Source organism: Panthera onca, chromosome E2 (assembly GCF_046562875.1).
Source record: "Panthera onca isolate mPanOnc1 chromosome E2, mPanOnc1 haplotype 2, whole genome shotgun sequence".
Lineage (NCBI taxonomy): Eukaryota > Metazoa > Chordata > Mammalia > Carnivora > Felidae > Panthera > Panthera onca.
In genome coordinates, this window is record NC_138353.1 from 54,343,174 (window position 1) to 54,365,700 (window position 22,527).

At 51.1% G+C, this 22,527-nt stretch overlaps 1 protein-coding gene and 1 long non-coding RNA gene across 5 annotated transcripts in view; one reads left to right on the top strand and one right to left on the bottom strand.

Annotated features, from left to right (window-relative positions):
* Positions 1-22,527, top strand: part of LOC132690102 (uncharacterized) — an 80,127-nt gene that overhangs the window by 55,406 nt on the left and 2,194 nt on the right. The window contains exons 3-4 of one of the 3 annotated variants that reach the window (XR_009615243.3): positions 7,281-7,421; positions 9,939-10,188. The exons of 1 other annotated variant lie outside the window; for it this stretch is intronic. This is a non-coding gene — a long non-coding RNA (uncharacterized LOC132690102). The remainder of the gene's footprint in view (positions 1-7,280; positions 7,422-9,938; positions 10,189-22,527) is intronic. One more of the 3 variants, XR_009615245.3, reaches the window with a different exon arrangement.
* Positions 1-22,527, bottom strand: part of LOC132690101 (polycystin-1-like protein 2) — a 37,685-nt gene that overhangs the window by 3,982 nt on the left and 11,176 nt on the right. For both annotated transcript variants that reach the window (XM_060650073.3, XM_078439012.2), the window contains 11 exons: positions 20,354-20,485; positions 18,836-19,018; positions 17,273-17,397; positions 16,159-16,285; positions 15,375-15,506; positions 12,408-12,630; positions 11,650-11,843; positions 7,244-7,474; positions 4,351-4,452; positions 2,052-2,230; positions 247-393 (listed from right to left, as the gene is read on the bottom strand). In XM_060650073.3, the coding sequence (XP_060506056.3) occupies positions 247-393; positions 2,052-2,230; positions 4,351-4,452; positions 7,244-7,474; positions 11,650-11,843; positions 12,408-12,630; positions 15,375-15,506; positions 16,159-16,285; positions 17,273-17,397; positions 18,836-19,018; positions 20,354-20,485 (1,775 nt within the window). The remainder of the gene's footprint in view (positions 1-246; positions 394-2,051; positions 2,231-4,350; positions 4,453-7,243; positions 7,475-11,649; positions 11,844-12,407; positions 12,631-15,374; positions 15,507-16,158; positions 16,286-17,272; positions 17,398-18,835; positions 19,019-20,353; positions 20,486-22,527) is intronic.

Consider the following 22,527-nt stretch of genomic DNA (forward strand, 5'->3'; position numbering starts at 1 on the left):
ATACGGATAACCGTTCTAACCGTTTTCACCACGTCAAAGATCATTCTGTGTCACAGGATCCATGTCCCTCCAGGGCCCCTCAGTCCCAACAAGAAAAACTGATTGGTCATTAACGTCACACATTTGAAGCTATCCAGTCCCCATAGCTGAAACATGCTTTTGTTTGGCTTCACCTGGATTGCAGTGCACCTTCCCTAAAGATGAAAGAATAAGGTGAACAGCATTTGCTTGAAAAGAAGAAAGTACCTGAACTGTTTCCTGTCCTGCTCTGTGGCCACCGGAAATTCTTTGTCGAGGACGCAGTCTCCGACATCAATGGACAGCCATGAGTTGCAGAGGAAATACCACTTCCGGTTCGTTGCCAGGTCATGCACCAGCACCCGGCTCACGTACCTGCAGAAGGGACCCGAGCTTTTGAGGACAAGGTTGGGAGGTGAGGCTTCTTTGGATACCACGAAGGTAACACCTTTGCAAACCTGAGCCCAAGAACGAGAGCTCCTGAAAAGAGAAACTGTATTTTTCTTCATTTTCCTTGGCGCCTTGGCCAAAATGCCCCGATCAGCGGGTGAATTTGGCCTCACGTGGGGAGCTCACGGAGATGCTGCTGCAAGAGGGTACCTTCTGAAACTATTTACCCTAGTGCAGGGCAGCAGGCCCAGGGCCAGCATCCAGATGCAAGTGAGGAAAGCCACGTTGTCTAAATTGTGTGCGTTCAGGGAGGTGCAGACTCGGGCGCACAAAACCTCGTCTTCCTGCCGGCTTCCACCCAGAGAACGAGCCGTCTATTTTGGACTCAGGACTTCATGGATATCAATCATCTAACCTGATTTAGGTCTTTGAGGCCCACGTAAGGAATGAGATCATCTCGCCTCTGCTGGGATGGGAGATGCCGGAGCAGCCATTTCCCCTGTTGCCTTATGGCCAGTAAGAATAGTGATAGGTATCAACAGCCACTCTCTGCTGAGCATTTACTGCGTAATGCGGACTGTGCTCGGAGGCTCTGGACGCGCGTCTTCTCGCTTCCAGGAGGACAGCCCTGTCAGGCATGCAAGAGCCTCCTCTGTTGAGGTCACACAGCCTCCGGGGGAGGCCAACATCCAGTGACTGATGGGTGCAGTGCCTGGGTGTGGTCAAGACCTGGGCATCTCAGCCCGACTCGGAACACTCCAGAGCTCCCCGTGGGGGTCAGCCATGCTGTTGTACTGCATCAGAGCTCTGCCCCCTCTGCTCCTCCTGCTTCCTTCTCTCCCTGCCCAGGGGCCGGTCCCAGGCACCCTGCATATTCAACTCTATCTCCGAGTCCAATGTACAGCCCTTGAAGTAGTAATGTGTAATCCCTTAGGTAAATTAAAGACAGCAATGTAAGTGCTGTGTTTTTCTAAAGTTGCAAGCCTCTGATGGGGGGGTCAGGCTGGAAATGACTCATCTAGGTGGCTAGTTTTGGTCTCACACAGAAGGGGCAGATTCTTGGCTCTGAGCTTGCCAGCTGTGTGACCTTGGGCAAGTCACTTACCTTCCCTGGGCTTGGATTTTCCCACCTGCAAAACAAGGATGAGGGTACTTGTCCCTGAATGAGAGTACTTGGTCATTGTTGAGGAGCCAGTGAAAAAGGGCACAGAAACAGGAAGGCTTAGTCTAGTGCTTAGCAGGGGCGGCTGTTCCTGCCTCTTCCACTAAAGAATCAGCCCAGTGTCTCATTAGTCCCCTCTTATTGGGCAAGGTTTGTCTTCACAGCGGGTACCTATCCCCATTTTACAGATGGGGAGCTGGGGGCTCAATGACAGGTTGATGCTGCAATGTGCCAAGGGTGAGCTAACACTGGACGCCAGGGTTGCAACTTCCAGTCCTTGTAGCTACTGATCCCATCTGTGTGGCTCATGGATGGGTGGGCCTCTCCAGCCCTCACTGTCCTTATCGGTGAAGTGGGGATCCATTCTATGTGTTTGCGGAGGCTTGTGTGGATCAGCCAGGTGGCACTTGCACAGCCCTGGGCTGGCACTTAGGGGGTTCTCGTGGTGTGCCGCCCCCCCCCCCCCCGCCCCGTGACTTACCAGGATGGACGGTCCCCTGAGTTGTCATGCCACAGCCGCAGACTCCTCAGCTCCCCCAGGGGGAACAGGGTGGAGAGTAAGAAGACATCTACTCCTCCTCGCTCAAAAACTGGGATGTCAGGATCTGACAGGTGGTGGGGTTCACTCTCTCCATCCAGGCCATATAGGGTGATAGTCACCTGAAATCCAGAGACTAGGAGAGGCCGACTCCCCCTGGTAACCAGGCCCTGCTGGCCGTGTTTCCTTGGAAGTGTCCAAAAACCAGTGAAAACCAACATAGCACGGCCCCTTCATTCTCTCTTCTCCTCCCATCTTGGGCCTACTGAATTATTTTTCAGGTGTATGAAGATTTGGGGTCACACTGTCTGCATTTATGTATTCAGCGTGAGTTATAAAACGCTTCCTGGTAACTTTTTCAAACTTCCCATGTACTTATTTGTAAGGGCTTTAGGGTAGGGACTGATTTCTCCCCCTAACAGTTATATTCCCAGTGTCTCCCAGAGTACCTGGCCCTGAGACAATGCATGAGTGCCCATTGTCTTGAAAATGCATATTCCTAGGCCCCCCCTCCAGACCACTCAACTGAAAATCCTGGGGCCAGGGCCCAGGAATCTGTTTTTCTGCAGCTGTCCAGGTGATACTGATGGCTGATTTCCTGAGCAGAAACAGCCACCATACTGCCATCTGTGTTCTGCCCACGTCTGTCAGCCTCACCACTGCAGCATCCCTGCACCCACGTCCAACTGCCAGCAGCTGTCTCTTTCCTGGGGTTTCTTGGGCTGTTAGAACAGAGACTGGAAGTGCCAGAGGATTAATGGCGATACATGCTGTTCTCCACCAGTGACTGATGGGATTCGTGGGTAAGTGACCCAGTTCCCCCAGCCATCAGTGGGGTGACTTTGAGGCCCATGTTGCTTACCATTTTGCCAAGTTCCATAGTGGGTTTAGGCTCCAGCTGCCCAGAGAGGTAACGGATTTGATAATGCACCCCTTATCAGTTCTTTCTCTTCCCTATCAGCTTCCCAGTCCCCTACTGGGGTGTCCTAGGGTCCCCCTCTCAAGGCAACTACTTATGCTTCCACAGCAGGGTTCATCCACTATAGACATCCTGGGCCGGATGATTCCTTGCTCTGGGGGCTTTCCTGTGCATTGTAGGATGTTTAACAGCACCCCTGGCCTCTACTAACCATCCAAACTAAGACGATGTCAAACGGACATGTGGCCCAACTCTCCAGAAAGAGAAATGGCCTGTGGATCGTAGGTTTTCACGTCTTTCCTATAAGGTAGTCTCTTTAGTGTCAAACAGAAATAAGATGAATGTTTCATTCGATGGATGAAATTAATTCCTATGTTTATTCAGTGAACAGTTACCGAGCTCTTACTTTATGTTAGCCACCTGGTTGAGGACCTAAGACACAGCAATAAATAAAAATAAAACAGATGCAAACATAAATGAAAATAAGATTTAAAAAGTAACAGACAGATGCCCCACTGTAATGAAGCTCGATATCATTTTTGAAAAAACAATGGAGCTTCCTCTGAGATAGTAGACACAGTGCCAGTGGTTCTCAAAGTGTGTTCCATTGAGCCCTCAGTTTGAGTAAAGGAATCTTGGAGGCTGCTGTCAAGATAGTGTATCGAGATGAGGAACATCGCACAGGCCAGACTTAACTCAGGATGCCGAAGCATTGCAGGGACCACCTGCTGTATGCTCCACAGCCAAATGTTCACGAACCTCAGAGAATTGATAAGTAAGTGAAATAATTTCTTTACTACCTCTCGTCAGCCTGCTCCAGGACAGATGGCTCAACCTGACCTTTTAGCTAGATGCCAGCTAATCAGTTTACCCCCAAAAATCTAAGACTCCTTGTTTTCAAATGGGAGGCATTGTTCCTTTCTTTGCTTTCTCCCTTCTCTCTGAAGAATTTTGTTTTTGCTCTACCCATTGATAACAGTTTGCTGACTCTTCTTATGTGAGCAAATTTGCATGCAGGTTACTAACTGTCTGAGTTATTCTTTGATAGGGATAAGGGAGATGACCAGTGTCATTGTGCTAGGCCCCATCTCTCCCTTAACAAGTTCCTACTTTATCTTTTTAAATATTGGGGCTTGGGGTGATGTTTTGTTTGCCAAAAAGATTCTTTCCTGTAAAAAAATGAGAAGAGGAAAAAAAAAAATCCTACAATACCGTATTCACTATGCTAACGTGACTCAACAGTGGGCCAGCAAGGGCTTTGCTGGGAGTGGCACACTGATCAACCGGGGCGGAGGGGGGGGGTAGTCTTGGATGGACAGGTACCTTCGAGGAAGTGGCTGCCCCTCTCCGGTGTCCAGTGTAGACTGTCACCAGGTAGTGGTACTGGGCAAAGGGATCGTTGTCCTCCAGCACTGTGACCTTCACCTGGACAGAAGGATGGCGTTAGGAGGGCCCTGTTCAGTGGGTTCATGCACTACACAGCAGCCAAGAGTGAGCTGGGCATTCATGACAAGGGAAGAGAGCAAAATTATGTATGTTATTTATTCATTCCATTGGGTGAGAACAAGTAAAATAAAAAACTTTTAAAATAAAATAGTACAAAATGCATTTCATATTAACTATGACTCAAAGTAGTCAAACTGGAAATGAACTTGGTATTAAGGTGAGAACGTTCAGTGTTTGATCTGGAGAATGATACAAACTCTGTTTATCTAGAATTTCTAACATTGGTAACCAGATTGGGACTCTAAGGGAATTTAAAAGGAAGGAAGGCTAAGGTGGTTTAGCAGCAAAACAAAACAAAGCTGGACTAGAGGTCGCAGTGGGCTCTGTGGTGAGCCGTCCAGATCTCCCAGCAGTGGACGGTTGTCTGCTCCAGTTGTCTGGGATGTGACAGCCACCTCTACTGAGGTCATATGCCCTCCTGGGGAGGCTGACGTGTGAAGGCAGATTGATGTGGTATCTGGGCATGCTCAAGACCTGGGCATCTCGACCCAACCCAGGGCATCTCTGGAGCTCCCAGCCCAGCTTCCCTTTCTCTCTCTCTCTTTCTTTCTTTCTTTCTTTCTTTCTTTCTTTCTTTCTTCCTTCCTTCCTTCCTTCCTTCCTTCCTTCCTTCCTTCCTTTTTACTTTTATTGTTTTAATTTACATCCAAATTAGTTAGCATATAGTGCAACAATGATTTCAGGAGTAGATTCCTTAGTGCCCCTTCCCCATTTAGCCCATCCCCCCTCCCACCACCCCTCCAGCAACCCTCTGTTTGTTCTCCATACTTAAGAGTCTCTTCTGTTTTGTCCCCCTCCCTGTTTTTATGTTATTTTTGCTTCCCTTCCCTTGTGTTCATCTGTTCTGTGTCTTCAAGTCCTCATGAGTGAAGTCCTGTGGTATTTGTCTTTCTCTGACTCATTTCGCTTAGCATCATACCCTCCAGTCCCATCCACGTAGTTGCAAATGGCAAGATTTCCTTCTTTTTCATTGCCGAGTCATACTCCATTGTCCATACACACCGCATCTTCTTTGTCCATTCATCCTTCGGTGGACACTTGGGCTCTTTCCGTACTTGGGCTGTTGTGGACAGTGCTGCTTCTCTTTCTGCTCGTCCTGCCTCCTTCCCTCCCTTTCCAGGGCTGAGCGCAGGCACTCCTTGTGAAACACCCTGCACACTCAGCTCCGCTGCAGAGTCTCTTTCTTGGGAACCAAGCGACAGGGGAGGCGCTTAAAGTATTAATGTTGAATCCCTCGTGTGAATCGAAGACAGCAGTATAAATGCTGTAACTCTGAGCTTATTAAGCTTTGTGCCACCTTCACATCCTGAGAGGTGTTGCTTTGTGTGGGGAGGGCGGGAAATGGAGAATATTTCAGAACTTTGTGACAGTGCATCCTTGCAAGCATTTATGTGCTCACTCAGACACAGAATTTTACTGAAGGCTCTTTAAATGTCAGATACGGTGCACATATTAGAAAAGTAATCAGAACTTTGTTGTTGGCAATTTGTTTTTCTCGTTTCTATCCTCAGAGCTGTTTTATGGTCAGGCAGATCTGGGTCTGAATTCTGGCTTCTTGGAGGTGACTTTGGACCAGTTAGTTGCCCTCCCTGATCTTTGGTCTTTTCCTCTGTAAGGTGATAGAGGCACTGTCCGGTTAAGGGTGGACTCAGAAGACCCGGCTTGTCCATACCCTACACATTTCAAAGAAAGACCTGGATCTTGGCCAGCTCTTGAAAGATAACCCCTGAGTGCTTGGAATCTCCTGCATGATGAGTGTCCTTTTTTTTTTTTTTAAACGTTTATTTATTATTGAGAGATGGAGAGACACAGAGCATGAGCAGGGGAGGGGTAGAGAGAGGGGGAGACACAGAATCCAAAGCAGGCTCCAGGCTCTGAGCTGTCAACACAGAGCCTGACGCGGGGCTCGAACTCACGAGCTGTGAGATCATGACCTGAGCCACAGTCGGTTGCTTAACCAACTGAGCCACCCAGGCGCCCCAAGTGATGAGTGTCTTTGAATACCTTGGTCCACACCAGGTAGTCTCTGCTAACAGTCTGATTTATGATGAGGGCTTTGGGCCATGCTGTATCAGTCTGACCTCTGGGTGGTGGTGGTGATGATAGGTGATTTGTTGGAGACTGAGTGACTGACCTCACTTACTCAGTGGGCACTCCATATGTCTGTGGCTGACCCCCCATTAAACCCTGGACCCCAGGCCTCAGGTGAGCTTCGTATGAACTGTCACACGCCATTGCTAGAGAATGCCGTCTGTCCATACAGCTCTCCTGGGGAAGTAGTCGGAAGCTCTTGCCAGATCTCTCCTGAACTCTTCCCTTTTCTGATTTTCATCTGCATCCTTCATTGCAATAAACCATAATCATGAGTATCACAGCTTTTCTGAATTCTGAGAGTCTTCCCAGCAAATCGCTGAACTTGAGGTTGGTCTTGGGGCCTCTCAATCTTCTTCTTAGAGGTGAAGTGAGCATTAAATGGGATAATCACTGGCATTTAGTAAATCCTCAATAAATGGTCAGTAGAATAATCCTCCTGACAATTTGATGAGAATGGACATTTTATATACAATGAGGCTGAGAAGCTGGCTTGCCTGGGATGACCTGGCTTTGCTGCTGGCCCGTTGGCTCCCCACCTGAGCTCCATCCCCTGAAGTTCCTGCAAGGGAACACCCCCTGCTCCTTCCTCCCATTCCTGCAGACCATGCAACCTCACCTTGGCCTGATCCTGAGCGTCCTTCCTCCTTGCCCAGATCACCACCAGCACGTAGGCCACGCAGAGGCAGCCCACGGTAGTCACAACCACGGGGTTGTCTTCAAAGGTGGCAAAGAGCTCGATGGTCTGGCGGACGTCGATGGCATTGGGCATCACCAGGAACGTGCTTCCAAAGAAGGTGAGGTGGTTGCAGAGGCAGTGTGTCTGGGAGGGGGTGGTCCGTGGCCCCACCTGCAACCCCAAAGAGGCCCTGGTAGGAATGCCAGCACGTCTCTGGCTCACTAAAGCCCAAGGGAGGTGGAAAGTTCCCTGAGGAGGCCTGGGGAGACCAGCTCTAGGATTCTCTTGAGATTTTTTAGTTAGCTAAAAATCTTTAAATGTCAACAATATTATCTATAACAAGTATCTTTGTACCCGTCATTCTCAGTGGGCACCTTGTATCTCATGAGTCATCTTTGCCCTTTTAAAGAACTATTACGGGTGAAGGCGAAGTTCCCTCTATCCCCCACCTTCCATTAGCAGCCATTGTCACAACTTTGGGTGCACATGATTCCATTATATTCTCCGCCCGATGCTCACTCGTTGGACAGATATGTATTGAGTGCAAAATCTGTGCCAGGCAATAGGCTAGGTGCTGAGAGGCCATCTAGGGTAGTCAACTCATCTCAGGTTTCCAGGGACTTATCTATTTCTAAAAATGAAAGTCCCAAGTCCTGGGACACGCTAGGGTGGTCGGTCATCTCACACTGAAGATAAAAAACAAAAACAAAAAAACAAAAAACTGATACTGGAGAATCATGTAAAGAAAAGGGAAGGGCAAATGTTTAAATCCTGAACTGGTGTCTTAGCACCAGGAATGCGCTCCCTGAATTTCACCCCTCTTAGGTTTAGGCACCAGGGGCCCCTCGCCTGGGCTCATGCTTTGAGTGCGTGCTGCTCTAGCTATCCTCAGGCAGCACCTGTCTGCACAAGACAGGGAGCTCGGGGGCCCCAGGGACGTGCCCACCACAGCACATAGCACTCACCGTGTCTAGGGAAAGGCTCTAGGTGACCCTGAGGATGACGCCCTCAAATTTTGCAGCGTAGATGTCTCACTTGTTTTACCCTAGTCCTGGCCCTGGGATTCCCCCTTCTCGACTATGGTTTGGGGACCTGGACCTGGAATCCCTTGCTTCTAGGGCGTGCACAGCCCTGTTCCTCAGGATCACTCTTCTCTGGTGGACTGGCCACCGGTGTGCCCACCCTCTGGCATGAGGGTGGCAGGATGTGGCTATGGGGGGCAAGGTGTGTGGATGGAGCTTGGGTACATGGGCCCCTGTGGTACAGGACCATAACATTGGGGCCAGGGGTGGGGGTGGAGACAGGAATGGACCAGGGCTGGGGGCCCCCATCTGTGTTCTTAATTCACACCTTGCACTTAAGTCCTTTCCTAAATCCTTCTGTCAACTTTCAGTTACCCCCCAGGGCCATTTGGTGGGCAGAGATTATGTTCAACCCCACAACTCAGTGCCACTTTTCACTTCAGGGTCTACCAGGAGGTGGTGAGGTGGGAGGGGTGGGGAGCAGGAAACACTGGCATGCAGAAAGTTCTCCGCTCAGCTCAGCGCATGAGGAAGGACCTGCTGCAGCCCAAGCTGCCCCAGCAGGTAACTCTTGTCTCTTTTCCTTAACAAGCCACCCAGCAGAGGGGTCACTTGGGCATGACACCAAGTGTTTATTGACAGATTTCACATGGCCCTTAGTTCCGTGTTTGCTTCATTGTTTTTCTCACTGTTTCCCAATCCTGGTCAGCGCTTGTCATGCAGCTGTGGGCCTTACGGGAACGCCTGGGGCACTCGGAAGGAGTGGAGATGGTTTCAGAGAAGAAACCAAGCAGGTGCCAGTGACAAGACCATGTCAGCGCTGGGTGCCCAGGGACCAGGCTTTTTATGCCTACATCTTTGTCCTCCCAGGCTTTCCCAACCCTTCCAGCGTGAGAGACTCTTGAACTCCGGGAGTAAATCTACACATACCCTTGCTAAAATAGTTGCACCTTTAGTAACCTTTGAGAAAATATTTAAGCAGGAATACAGATTCTCAGGCCCCTTGCAATAATTCTGCTTTTACCCCTTGAGAAGGTCTGCGGTCTACAGACTTGGAGCTTTCTTTAGCCATTTAGAGAATGGGGGGGTGTTTTTCCACCCATTTATTTATTTATGGCTCCCCAGGGATCTTTATCTATAGCTATAGCTATAGCTATCTGTATCTACTTCTATATAATGAGCATCGCGTATATATTGGATTCATATAACTTTTCATCCCCGACACACTCCCACATCTGACTTTTGTATGTCCCGCATTCATGTACACATGTGTTAGTAGGTGTATATTTTCAATAACATAATAAGTCCTGAGAACCCCCTACCCTACTCAAAAGCTAGGAACTTTCCAATAACTTACAGTTAGATAAGTAGTCCTCCCCTGGGCTGTCCTCAGGCACCCAACCGCCACCCAAGTCCCATGTTCATTGTCTCCTTGATTTCCATTTTACATATAGTTTTGTCTTCTCCGTGTTCAGATTGTCCAACACAACAACCACCTGACTCTCTGGAGCACTCACTTGTGCCAGACCCCACACTAACTACTTGATCCCCCTATTCCTGTCCAGGCCCCGCCCCAACTGTAAGTGGTAACCAGCTTGTATCCCCATTTTCAGATGGGAAAGCTGAGAGAGGTGCGGCAACCTGCCCAAAGTCACCTGCCCAGTCCTGATGAAGTGGGATTGGACCCAAGTCCGTCCAACAGCAGAGCCCACGCCCCCATCGGCTACACCATCCCTCTTTCTGAGCCTCGGGCCTCTGAGGACAGCCTGCCGGGCACTCCAGGCCAGCAGCGTGGGCATCAAACAGCTGCCGGGAGTGAGGACTCGGGGAAGGTCTCAGCACACCCAGGGCCTTGTTCACGAGGTACAAAGGGCTCTATTGCGGGCACGGGGAACATGTTGTCTCTTGGACGTCGCGATGCACCCGTTTCTTCCTGGCACTTTGGGGAACTCCCTCTGTGTGGTGGCCAGAAGCCAGGGCAGGAGTTGACAAGGGAGCTGAAGTTATAGCAGAAACAAAGCCGGAAGGAGCTTGGGTCTGAGTCCCCTTCTGTGGCTCTGCTGGGGCCTGGCTTCTTACACTACTTGGGACCATTGTCATTTGATTATGTGTGGCATTTGCTTCTTGGCTGTGTCCTCTGCTGGACCGAGAGCTCACTGGTTTTTCTAACCATCATATCCCCACTGCCTCGCGCACGGCAAATATTGGTTAAATAAATGAAAGAAGGTACGGTCTATTAGATGGAGACAGGTAGGTGATAAATTTCAGCTAGATGTGGAGGTTGCTGTTTGGGGGAGAGTATGAAATGCTGTGGAAGTCCAGAAAGGAAGAGTCCCGATGTCTGGATGCTTCCAAGAAGGTGACATTGGAGTGGGAGATGGAAGGGTGAATAGCACAGGAGTTTTCTATGCAGGGTAGGTATAAAGGGCCTTTGGCCCAGGGACAGAACAGCAGATCAAAGGCATGGAAGGCGGAAGAGGAACACTGATGCATGAGAGATGGCCTCTGATGACCTCAGAGCTAATGTCTGGACACTGTCATGGGCAGAGCTGAGCTAACTTGAGACAGGGATTTGATTGCAATTAATAGAGCCATGTGCCATCCAGGGGCTTGTCGAGACTGGGTGGGGGGCTGGGCAAGCAGTGCTGCATCTCACAGAAGGCTCCTGCGCTGGAGACAGACGGGCTTGAGTCTGAGTTCCAGCTCTCCCACCTACTAGGCAAGGGATCTGGGGGTAAATTTGTTGACTTTCCTGAGCCTTTGTTTTACCACCTTAGAATGGGAATTCCTACTGTCTTAGAGGGTTATTGTGGAGGTCTGATGAGGTAATACAAGTAAAGCACGGAACACAGCACCTGGCATGGAATAAAGGACTCTGAGTTCAGTTCCTTGGCGATGAATGTCCATTCATTCAATGGTCATTTGTTCTCAATGGTGATCAAAGCACACTCTTCCTGACTAATGGGGCTCCTGGTGCACTGAGGGAACAGACATCATCCCAGTGACCTCCTGAGTAGATATGAAATGGCTTAGTGCTGTGTTTAGTGCTATGGAGGAATGGATGTATGTACTGGGAGAGCTTACAGCAGGAAATCTGACTTGCCTGGGGGTTAAGAACAGTTTTCTCAAGGAAGTGATACTGGAGGCAGGATCTAGTTAACCATACTGGGGGAGGAGGGGCATTCCAGGCCTAGGGAACAGCACATGCAAAGACACTGTAGAGGGGTGCAGAACAGCCACGAGAGGCACTGAAAGGGGACCCCAAATGAGTTGGACACACCCAACCAAGCTTGCTGTGTCTTCTTCTTTGTGTCCTCTCCTTACCTGGCACCCAGAGTTGTCCCAAGTCCCCTGGACTTCATCCCAGAACACACAGTGGGACAGGAAGGTGGTGATGCCAACTGTGAGGTCCCTGGTGGGGGTTAGCTCCAGGTCAGACTCAGGGACCACGGTCAGATAGTAGATGCCTTCTCCAAAATGCAGGTCCTCTGGGTTCAGAATCCATGTGGACAGTCCATCTGCAAGAGAGAGGGTTCCAGGTCAGCCCGAAGCCTTGTGGAGACTGGGGCTAATGTCATGGGAGAGAAAGACCAAGGTGACTGGTCAGGGGAGCTGACCTTGATGGTCTCCCTGATATCCTAAGAAAGCCCTCTTCCCTTGAGATCTGGAGCAGAGAATAGGAGGCACTCCCAAGTCAGCACGACTGCCAAGTAAGGTAGATGAGGGCTCAAATTCTGACTCTGTCCCTTTTTGGCTGTGTGACTTTGTACCAGTTAACCTCTCTGTTCTTATCTGGCAAGAGGAAATGTCCATAGTGCCCATCCCAAGGGTTGTAATGAGGATTACAGTGAAGTTAGTTCTGTAAGTGCATATCAGTTCAGGGTGTTTAGTAGGTGCTCACTTAATGTTGCCAGATAATAAATAATACTGATGATAACAATAGTAGTAGTAGTAATAACACCAAAAAATAGGCATTTAATGTAGCAAAAAAAGTTTTTTTTCCCCATGGCTTCTGATTCTCAAGCTTTAAGTTGGTTACCCTCTCCCCACTGCCCAAGAAGCTGGCCCAGTTGATGGATTACCTGCAGCAGCCATTGGCGGAAGGTGAACTTTGGCGTCATAGCTGGTCTCATTGGGGTGGTAGCCATAGCCCAGGCTGAGCGTGAGTGGGATGTCAGGCCTCCAGTGCAGCTGGATCCCCAAAGCTGCACCATCTGTAGTCAGGTTCACCCACAAAGCTTCAGGACTGGTCAAGTTTAACACGGTTGGCTCACTGTGTCCTTTTGAAAGCCGGGGCAGCAGGATCTGTCATCAGAAACAGTCACATCAGGGGTGTGCCGGGATGGGAGTGCCAGTAAGCATCAGGGCTGCTGTGCAGAGCAGGGCAGGGTGAGTGCCCAGGGAACCGAGATCCACTCTGCTGTGCTCATCTTATCAGCTTCCTGGGGCTGCTTATCTTGGTGCTTATGATACCACAGATCTGCTGTCTTACAGTTCTGGAGGCCAGGAGTCCAGAATCAGTTCCACGGGGCTAAGGTTGGCGGGCTGATGCCGTCTGGAGGCTCTAGGAGAGAACCTTGCCTTTTCCAGCTTCTGAGGGTGCCGTGTCCCTTGGGTCAGGGCCCCTCCTTACATCACCCCAACCTCTTGCTTTTGTCATCAGATCAGCCTTTTGTCTTCTGTAGTTAACTCTCCCTGTCTCTGCCTCTTGTAAGGAGCTGACATGACACTGGGCCCACCCACATCATCCAGGGTCATCTCTCTGTCTCAAGATCCTTAACTTAATCATACCTGCAAAGTCCCCTTGGCCACGTAAGGCGGCAAATCCACAGGCTCAGGGATGAGAATATGGACATCCCGGGGGGCTGATATTCACCCACCACACTCCTCAAACTGCATACCAAGGACTGGGCTGCATCCGTACGGAAAGAGGACAGACTTTTCCCATTCGCTCAAGTGTGCTATGGTCATGTTGACGATGGTGTGAAGCAAGTGAAGTGTCTAAGTTAGGAGCACAGGCCAGAGAGGCGGAGAGACCTCTGTTTGGATCTCGGCTCTGTCCTGTATCAGCTGTGGGACCTCCAGCCAGTTAACAGGCCACTCGGAGCCTCTGCTTCCTTGTCGTCAGTAGACCACGTAGACTCATTCAGGGTATTAAAAATGGTATCGCATACACGGGGCGCCTGGCTGGCTCAGCCGGTGGAGCTCGTGACTCTTGATCTCAGGGTTGTGAGTTCAGGCCCCACGGTGGGTGTAGAGATTACTTAAAAATAAAATATTTTGGGGGTGCCTGAGTGGCCCGTTAAAGCCTCCGACTCTTGGTTTTGGCTCAGGTCACGATCTCACGGTTTGTGGGTTCAAGCCCCGCGTCGGGCTCTGTGTTGGAAGCATGGAGCCTGCCTGGGATTCTCTCTCCCCATCTCTCTCTTTGCCCCTCCCCCACCCCCAAATAAATAAATAAATAAATAAACATTTAGTACAAAAAAATCATTTAAAAAATGATATCACATATTTAAAAAAAAATTTTTTTAAAGCGGGGGTGGGGGGCGCACCTGGGTGGCTCAGTCGGTTCAGTGTCCGACTTCAACTCACATCATGATCTTGCAGTTGGTGAGTTCGAGCCCCGCATTGGGCTCTGTGCTAACAGCTCAGAGCCTGGAGCCTGCTTTGGATTCTGTGTCTCCTTCACTTTCTGCCCCTCCCCCACTTGTGCGCGTGTGTGCTCTCTGTCTGTCTCTCAAAAACAAATAAACATTAAAAAAAAATTTTAATGATATTACATACAAAATACTTAGCCAAGTGCCAGACACAGAGTAATACTAAAAAATTAGCAGCTATCATTATTCTGCTATTACTAATATGTTAGAAGTTCTCATAACCATTCTCCATTAACTGATGCTCTGTGTTCCCTTCTTAAAACAGACTGATTGATGCCCACTGTGCACTCTTATTTCTGGTGGCCTTCTGTGTTAGACATGGGCATGGTCCACCATGTGCCCCCTTCCAGGAAGGGCCTGCTCCCCACTCACAGACAGGCTCCAGCTGTCAGCTCCTTCAGGGTCGGTCCCAGCTGCAGAGCTCCACCTCGTCTGAGGCACACCCTCCCTGGGGCCACCTGCATCCAGGGGGCGAAGAAGGGGTATGAGGCCAAGACTTAGCAGCCTGCTGTGGGACATCTGTCTCATTTGTACACGAGGGATTTTAATTTATGGAGGCGACTGAGTGCTGATATGGAGGGGCCAGTGCCATTGAAAGAATCTTGTGACTTACATTTCCTAAGAGGAGGGGACTGCCATGCCATGCAGGGCCACAGGGGTCAGGAGGCAGGGGCAGGCACAGGGGAAAGCTCAGGTCAGGGCTGTTATTGGGATCTCCATGGGAAAGGCACGGCAGGACAGAGTAAGCCATTTTCAGATAGGCCCATTTGGATGGTTTCAACAGGGTTGGGACTCTAGGAATGGTCTCATCTGGTGGCCTGGTACCTGGCCTCGGGATGGTTTAGGACAGGGGAAATGTTGACTTGGTGTGTGAGTCAGATAAAGGGGCTTGTTGGGGGTATGGACTTGGGGTTGGTTAGTCTACATATGAAAGGTGTAGACTTCTTCCTCACCAGCAAGATTTTCAAGATATCAAAACATCAAAACATACAAAAAATAATAAGCCTGATTATTATTGTTCTAATGGCTGGTACTTGCTACGGCACAGCCCCTTGAGTTGACCAGATGCTTAACCAACTGAGCCACCCAGGCGCCCTGATGTTTTTGCTTCATTTTAGAGAAAATTGGACATTTCAGAGCCTGCAAGGTAATGGTGGTTAATGTAATGAAAATGATTAAAATTCCAATCAACAGATTGAAAGAAATGTTTCAATTGTACACCCCAAGATTGACAATGATATACATTTATAGTTTTAAGTTAAAATACAACATGTAAGACAGGGTATGGACCATTCTTAATGATTCTCCTCTTTAATCAACTGTTGGTCCCAACCAAGTTGAAGAAGAAAACAGAAGTGACACCTGACTTCTGAAAGCACCCCCAAGTTCTACCTCGATGTTCTCCGACAGATTCTTCACGGGTATGAGATGTCCACTGGGGCTGGTCAGACAGAGGCCACCAACAGTTCCACTGACATCAAAGTGACTTCGGGCTGGGAAAGGGCTCATTGGGAAACTCATCATCTGAAACCAAGAACACAGAGTGCTGGCCAAGGCCCCTGAAGGCTGGAAGGTGACTGCGTCCCTGTGTGAATGACAGGGTTTCCCAAGATGAGATGGACAAGTGGCCCTTGCTCTATGGGGTGAATGGGGGACCCTGTTGTTCTGGCTTTCTGGGTGTGTGTCTGCCTCTCAAGGCTGAGGGCCTGCTCAGACCCGCTAGAGTTGTGCAGCTGCTGGACTGTAAAGCCATCTGAGCCTTTTTTCTTGGCAAAGCCAGCGAGTCCCCAAGAGAAAGATATTTGTCTGTCTTTGTTGGGGCTGAAGGAACAGAGAGATGTGCCCTAACTTGGGAGTGAAAAGAGCCCTGGGCTTGCCATTTCCTAGTTATGGAACGAAGTCTGAAGAACTTTACTTCCAGGAACTAATTGAACCGAGGCTTCCGGGGAAGTTCCACCATGCAGTGGAAGAAGGATGGATTTGGGATTCTGCATCCCAGCCCTGCCATTTTGCTTGTGGCCTCGGGCAGGTCACTGAGCCTCATCTGTAAAATGGGCATAGTAATATGTGTAATTGAAAGGGCCGTCATCAACATAACTGAGCAAACAGGCATGCGAGTGCAAGTGCCATAGAAGCTGTAAAGGGCTGCTCCCGAGGAGGGCATTACTGTTGTTACCCTGATGTCCACAGGCTCCTGGCTGGCCTCCATGGAGCCAAGGGAGGAGGCCGCGGGCAGGGTGAAGGTTGCAGAGTGAGTGGCAGCGGTGTGCACAGAGGAGCCCCGCCAGTTCCAGAGCTGTATTCTGGCCACAGGGTGAGAGCAGAGGTGCCAGGAGAGAGAGAGGAAAGTCAGTGTCAGAGGAAGAGTTCTTGCTCTGCAGGGAACCCCGGTATCGCCATTAGAGCAGGCGGCTCTGCTTCAGTCCCCAAAGGCGGTTCTGTACGCTCGTGTCAGTGGAACAGCATGGAAGGTAGCCGACACCCCCCCCCCCCCCGACACACACACTGTGAGGACAGGGCTTTAGCCAGCTTTGTTTAAGGCCGCACCCCCCTGCCAACAAGAGTGCCTGGCACACAGTGGGGGTCAACACATCCTTTGCTGAATGAATAAGTGAGCTTTGACGTGAGCATTTCTCCAGGCTTAGCTCCCCTACCTACTTGATCTCTGATGTCATGGGTTCCCAGCCCCATCTTCTCTGGCCCTTGCCATTGTCCTGTCTGATTAGACTGGGGACCTGGTTTCAGACCCTAGCTCTGGTCAGAGTGCTGCTTCAGGAAATTGCCCCTGGGACCCAGGAGGGTAACCCTGGCATGGAGAATCGGAGAAGGGTGCTCACTGCAGGTGTCCCAGCAGGGCCTGCAGTGTGGTCCAGCCCTTGCTTGGCAGGGGGAGGAGTGCAGGGTGGAGGGCATCCTCAGGTCCACGAACTCCCAAGGCAAGTGCTCTTGAATCCAGTCCACAGCTCTGGGGAGCACCGGGCTTGGCCAGGCACACCCCGGATGTGGTTAAAGGTGGGCAGGCCCCCTTCATTCAGCCTCCCTGCCTGCATGGCTCCAACATGACCCAACTCTCAGGACTTGTGGGTGGCTCCAAGACGGGGTGTGGACCCAGCCGTTGCCCTCCTACGCTGCACAAGCACCCAGTGTGGGGACTTTCTCTTGGTGAAAAGCCCTCCCACTTCCAAGGCTGGCTGCCTGGGCTCTGCCTGTCACAGGGTCTCGGGATGTGGCTATGGAACGAGCCAGGTCAGGGGACAGGCTGTCTTGGGGATGCCAGTGCTGCTGGTTACCTGTTCGTGTACACGGAGATGGAAGGGGCAGCCAGAGTGGCCGGGAGGCCCCCAGGCAGTGTCCCCAGCAGGAGGGCAGCCTGCACTCGCTCCACAACTCCGAGCAGCTGGGGCACAGTGGCCATCTGGAAGAGGAAGCAGGGGATGCTGCTGTGACCCGTGTCCATATGCCACCTGTGCTCACTGTCACCAGGCTAGTGTGGGGCCTTCAGCAGGGACTGGGCAGGGGTGGGGGGCGCGCAGAGGAGTGAGCAAGGGACAACACTGCCGTTCATTGAGCGCCAGGCTCTGTAGGGAATGAAGAGTAACACTTGCAAGGATTCCAGCACTTATGTGAACCCTTTTCATCCTCACGACAACTCCGTGAGGCAGGTGCTCTCACTTACCCGTTTGGCAGACAGGGAAACAAAGGCACGTAAAGGATGAGTGACTTGTGGAGGTCACATGTGGAAAAAGGCAAGTGCCAGGACTCAATGGTGAGGCGGCGAGGCATCTGGCTCCTGAGTCTGTGCGCTGAGCTGTCACGCTCTGTGCCTCGCTGTGCTGCTCTGTCCGACCCTGCCGTCCACCCACAGCCCACATCTTATTTGTGGGGAAATGGAAAGCCACAGGCAGAGCCATTTTACAGGGTCACCTGGGCTTGGACTGCTGCTCACCCCACCCAAACCCCCAGATGAGGATGTGGCCTCACTGAGGTCAAGGACCCGGGAAGGACTGGACGTTTGCAAAGAGTTCCTATTGGGGCACAAATTACACGTGTGTGTGTATGTGTATGTGTGCACGCGTGTGCGTGCATGTGTGTGTGTGTGAGAGAGAGGATATGACTGAGTGGATGCGAATGTATGTATTTAAGGGTGACGTGAATATAAAGACTTAAGTGTGTATGTATTTGTGAGTATATGTGTGATTGTGTGTCTGCATATGAATGTGTGTTTGAGGGTATGTGAGTATAAGTATTGGAACATAAATGTCTGTGTGTGTGTGTGTGTGTGTGTGTGTATGTGCGCTCCTGAGTAGATGTGACACAGCCCCACCTGGTGAAGGTGATGGGCCTTCAGCTCCATCGTGAGGCCATCCTGGAAGGCCCTTCCCCTGGTGGCCCGTCAGGGTGCTGGGCCGCAGGAGACAGTGCCACGTCCGTTCTCACTCCAGAGGCTGCCTCTGTTCTAACAGCGTTCTGTGTTTTGAGAACTGGGAGGGTGGACATGTGATCTCACCAGTTGGTGGCTTATCTGGGAGGTGGCGGGTTGCCTCTGTTTACAGGTGAGGAATGAGGCTGAGAGTCGTCATGCACCCAGCCCAAGTCTCAGGGTTTGAAAGTGACAGAGGCAGCATGTGAACTCAGGCTGCCTCGCTCCAAAGCCTGTGCTCTGCCTAGTATACCACACTGGCTCCCAGAAGCTCTGGTCTCTGGAACTTTTCTTCCAGTTCCCCAGAGAGGACTTTAACCTCTGTGTCTCAATTTCCTCATCTGCAAGATGAAGAGAAAGACCCATCTAGAAAGGCTGGTGTGAGCAGGGCATGTGGTAGCCAGGAAGCCTGCATCTGGGCTGAAATACCTACCTGGCTGCCGTTGGCCCCGGTAGGGTTTTCTGGTCCATCCCTCAAGGAAGCTGCCAGCACACTGCCCACGGCCTGAAACAGGTCCTTGGTGGCCGCCTGGCGCCTCTGGTCCTCAGGATGGGCCTTAGAGCTCGCTGCCAGCAGAGCTTCACTGGCATCCTGCAGAACCCAGGTGGCCTCCCGCTGGGCTCACCCAAAGGGGAAGGGAAAGCAACGTGAGCCCCTCCTGAGCCAGACCGGCCCCTGCACCATTCCAAGGACAAGGGCTGCAATAGAGGGGAGCAGGGCGGGGAGATAAACTAGGGGAAATCTGGGCCCATTGCACAGGCTGCCTGTATCACTCACTTGAGGTCAGCTTCTCCTTCCCACAATGTGCTCAGTTCCTTCAGGAGAGTACCCTAGTCCATCTCTGAGTCTTTCCAGAGTGCCTTGCACACGCCTAGCTCATAGCAGTAAACATTCCCTAACTGGGGGGGATGGATGGAAGGATGGATGGATGGATGGATGGATGGATGGATAGATGGGTGGTGCATGGACGGATGTGTGGGTGGTGGATGGATAGATGAATGGACAAGACACTTATTCCGGTTTTGTGATTCTGTGTGTATTTGTGTAAATTCTTGCTGCCCCAGTAGTCTGAAAATGCCGCAAGGGTAGAAGCTATGTCTGTGTGACTTGCTGAATTCTCAATGCCTGGTATGTGCACAGTACCTGGTATATACTAGGCACTCGGGAAGCATTTGTTGAATGAATGAGTAAATTAGTGCCTGGATAAGCGAATGGAAGGATGGAGGGGCGGATGTACACAGGTACCGAATCAATGCCTGCGTGTGGAACGGATGGATGAGCAAATGGGTGTGTAAATGGCAAGTGTGATGTTAAAAGCATCGTGGCCTCAGAAATAAAGGTCAGCCTTGCTGGCTCCAGGCTGGAGAATGTGAGGGGCTCCACCTCCTGACAGTAGGTGAAGCACAGCCAGAGTAGCTCTCCCCTCCCTGCTTAGGGCTCCATTTTGAACCCTTGGCTACCATTTCACTGGGAGCATGGCGATTTCATTTGAGTTCTCCAAGAGGCAGACCCTGAGGCAAGGATTGAAGGTGTGGGCAGGCAGAGTGGGCTGGTGGGGCGGGGGTCGAAGAAGAAAGAAGGGCAGGAGCTGGCAGCTGGACGTCAGTGGTGTATTTACGGGGAACATGGGTGGGTTAGCAGCGGGATCTGGGCACACACTTGAGTGTCCCTCAGTGATTAGAGTCAGCTGCTCCCTTGGGGTGCCACTGGCAGGTCGGGGAGTGGGGTGTGTGAGCACCCCGGCTGGGACACCAGAATGAGACACAGGGGCTGCGGGAGGACGTCTTCTCTTTCTGGGCACCACCCATGCAGGACCCTTGGAAACCAAATGGTGGGAGCTTTGGTGGCCCCGTGACTGAGGGACCGTCGACCTGAGGAGAGTCGCCAGTTACCCACTGCAGAGGTGTGTGTCCCATGGCTTGGCCCGGGTCAGCAGGGGGCCTCACTCACCTGGGCCGGGGGTGTGAGCTCCTCACTGCAGTGGGTCACCTCTCTCAGAACCTGGGCCAGCCCTTGCACCTTCTGCATGTCCCCCAGGGTGGCGGTGACCGCAGACAGTGACCCCAGCACGTGCTCTCTGACCTGATGCAGAGGGAGGAAGAAGAAATGTAATTTCTGTCTCAGAAAGATTTGGGGTCACAGCAAGTGACCAGGCTCATCTGGGGTTTTCCAAAGCCCGCAGACCTCTGTTTGCTTCATAGGTTGTGTGGTGGGCTGAAGAATGGCCTCCCAAAGATGTCCACATCCTAATCTCTGAAACCTGTCAGTATGTCACGTCACATGGCAAAAGGGACTTTGGCAAAATCGCTTTGGAGTTTTAATTAAGTGAGAGGTTCTGAGATGGGAGCATATCTGGATTAACCAGGTGGGGCCACTGTCATCACAGGGGTCTTTGTAAGAGGGAGGTAGGAGGGTCAGAGAGAAGGAGATGTGTGGGTGGAGGCAGAGGTGGAGAATGGGGCGGGGGAGGAAGGAAAAGGAAGTGAGGAGGGGAAATTTGGGGAGGGAGGGAGGAGGGAAGGAAGGGTCTGAAGATGTTGAGGTGCTGGCTTTGCAGTTGGAGGGAGGAGTGGAGAGGCTTCTGGGGACTGTGTCTCCTAAGCCACGGAGCCCTTACAGGGGCCAGGGGCCGGCCTTGATAGCTACACACAAGAACTAAGAATATAATTTCAGCACTTGCCCCATAGAACTTTCTGCATTGATGGAAGGTCCTGTCTCTGCACCATCCACTCACCGAATGCAACTACTGAGCCCTTGAAACATGACCAGTGCAGCTGGAAAACTGAATTTTAAACTTTGTTTCATTTTAATTCATCTCAGTTTTTCTCTTTTCTTTTTCTTTCTTTCTTTTTTAAATTTTATTTTAGAGAGAGCATGAGCAGGGGAGAGGGGCAGAGGAAGGGAGAGAGAGAAAGAGAGAGAGAGAGAGAGAGAGAGAGAGAGAGAGAGAGAGAATCTTAAGCAGGCTTCCTGCTCAGTACAGAGTTCCCACAACCCCTGGGATCATGACCTGAGCCAAAATCAAGAATCAGATGCTCAACTGACCGAGCCACCCAGGCGCCCCATTTTAATCCACTTAATTTAGCTGTGAGTTCCTAGATAAGCGAGGGGCAACCATTTGGCACAGCCCGGATCTGAGTGAACAGTCCTCTGTGGCCTGCTTCTCACGGCTCACTCAGCCTACCTGTCTGACGGCCCTTCATGGCAGCTGCAGAGTTTGAGCCTGCCTGCTATTAAGTCAGGATGCATCCAGGCTATGGCTTGGATGGAGGAAAGAAAAGGCCAGTATATGAGGGGACTCTTGTCAGATGTTCTGGAAGGTTAAGTCATGTTTGCCTCTGTGGATCTTCCCTCCTTCCTTGGTCACTGTCCTGGAGGCAGCTTCCATGGAGATGCCCCTGGCTCCTGACTCTGTCAGTGGACTCATGCAGCAGGAGATGAGAGGACTGGAGGAGAGACAGCTAGAAGCTATACTCCCGGTGCCTCCCTGCCAGTCCACTGTGGTTGGTCAATGGCCTCATTCTTCAGAAGCCACTGCTTGTCCCAGGGAGCCCCTCCACGTGCAGCGGCTCCCTCTGGATTCTGTTCACTTCAGGCTGAGCCCCCACTTTTATCAACAGAGCCCTTCTTAAAGTCTTCTCAGTTACCCCATTAGAGTTTCACACCTGCCTGCTGCCAGGACCCCACTTTTTCACGAGGAGACCCTGGGTCAGGCTGCCTAGTCTGTGTGCTCAGGGGACCACAGGACATCCAAATGCAAGTCTACCATGGGTAATGTTCAGAGTAAAAGCAACCAAGATTGAGAACCAGGTGGTGGGTTGTGGGGGTGTATGGAAGTACTAATGTGAATTCGGAAGGGGTGAGAGGCTTGGGAGGGTGGGAGGTAGACTGGGGAAGAGTCAGTCTGCGTTGGAACCCCGTCTTCACCACCTACTTAGAAATGTGGGCCTGGGCAAGCTGTTCAAATCCTCTTTCTCTGTTTCCTCTTCTGTAACATGGATGGGGATCTCACCATTGACCTTGTAGGGCTTTAACGAGGATTACATATCCATGAAGCTCTTGGGGCTGACAGCACCTAGTAGGTGCCCAATAAACGTCATTTATCTATAAGTAATCACTATGAC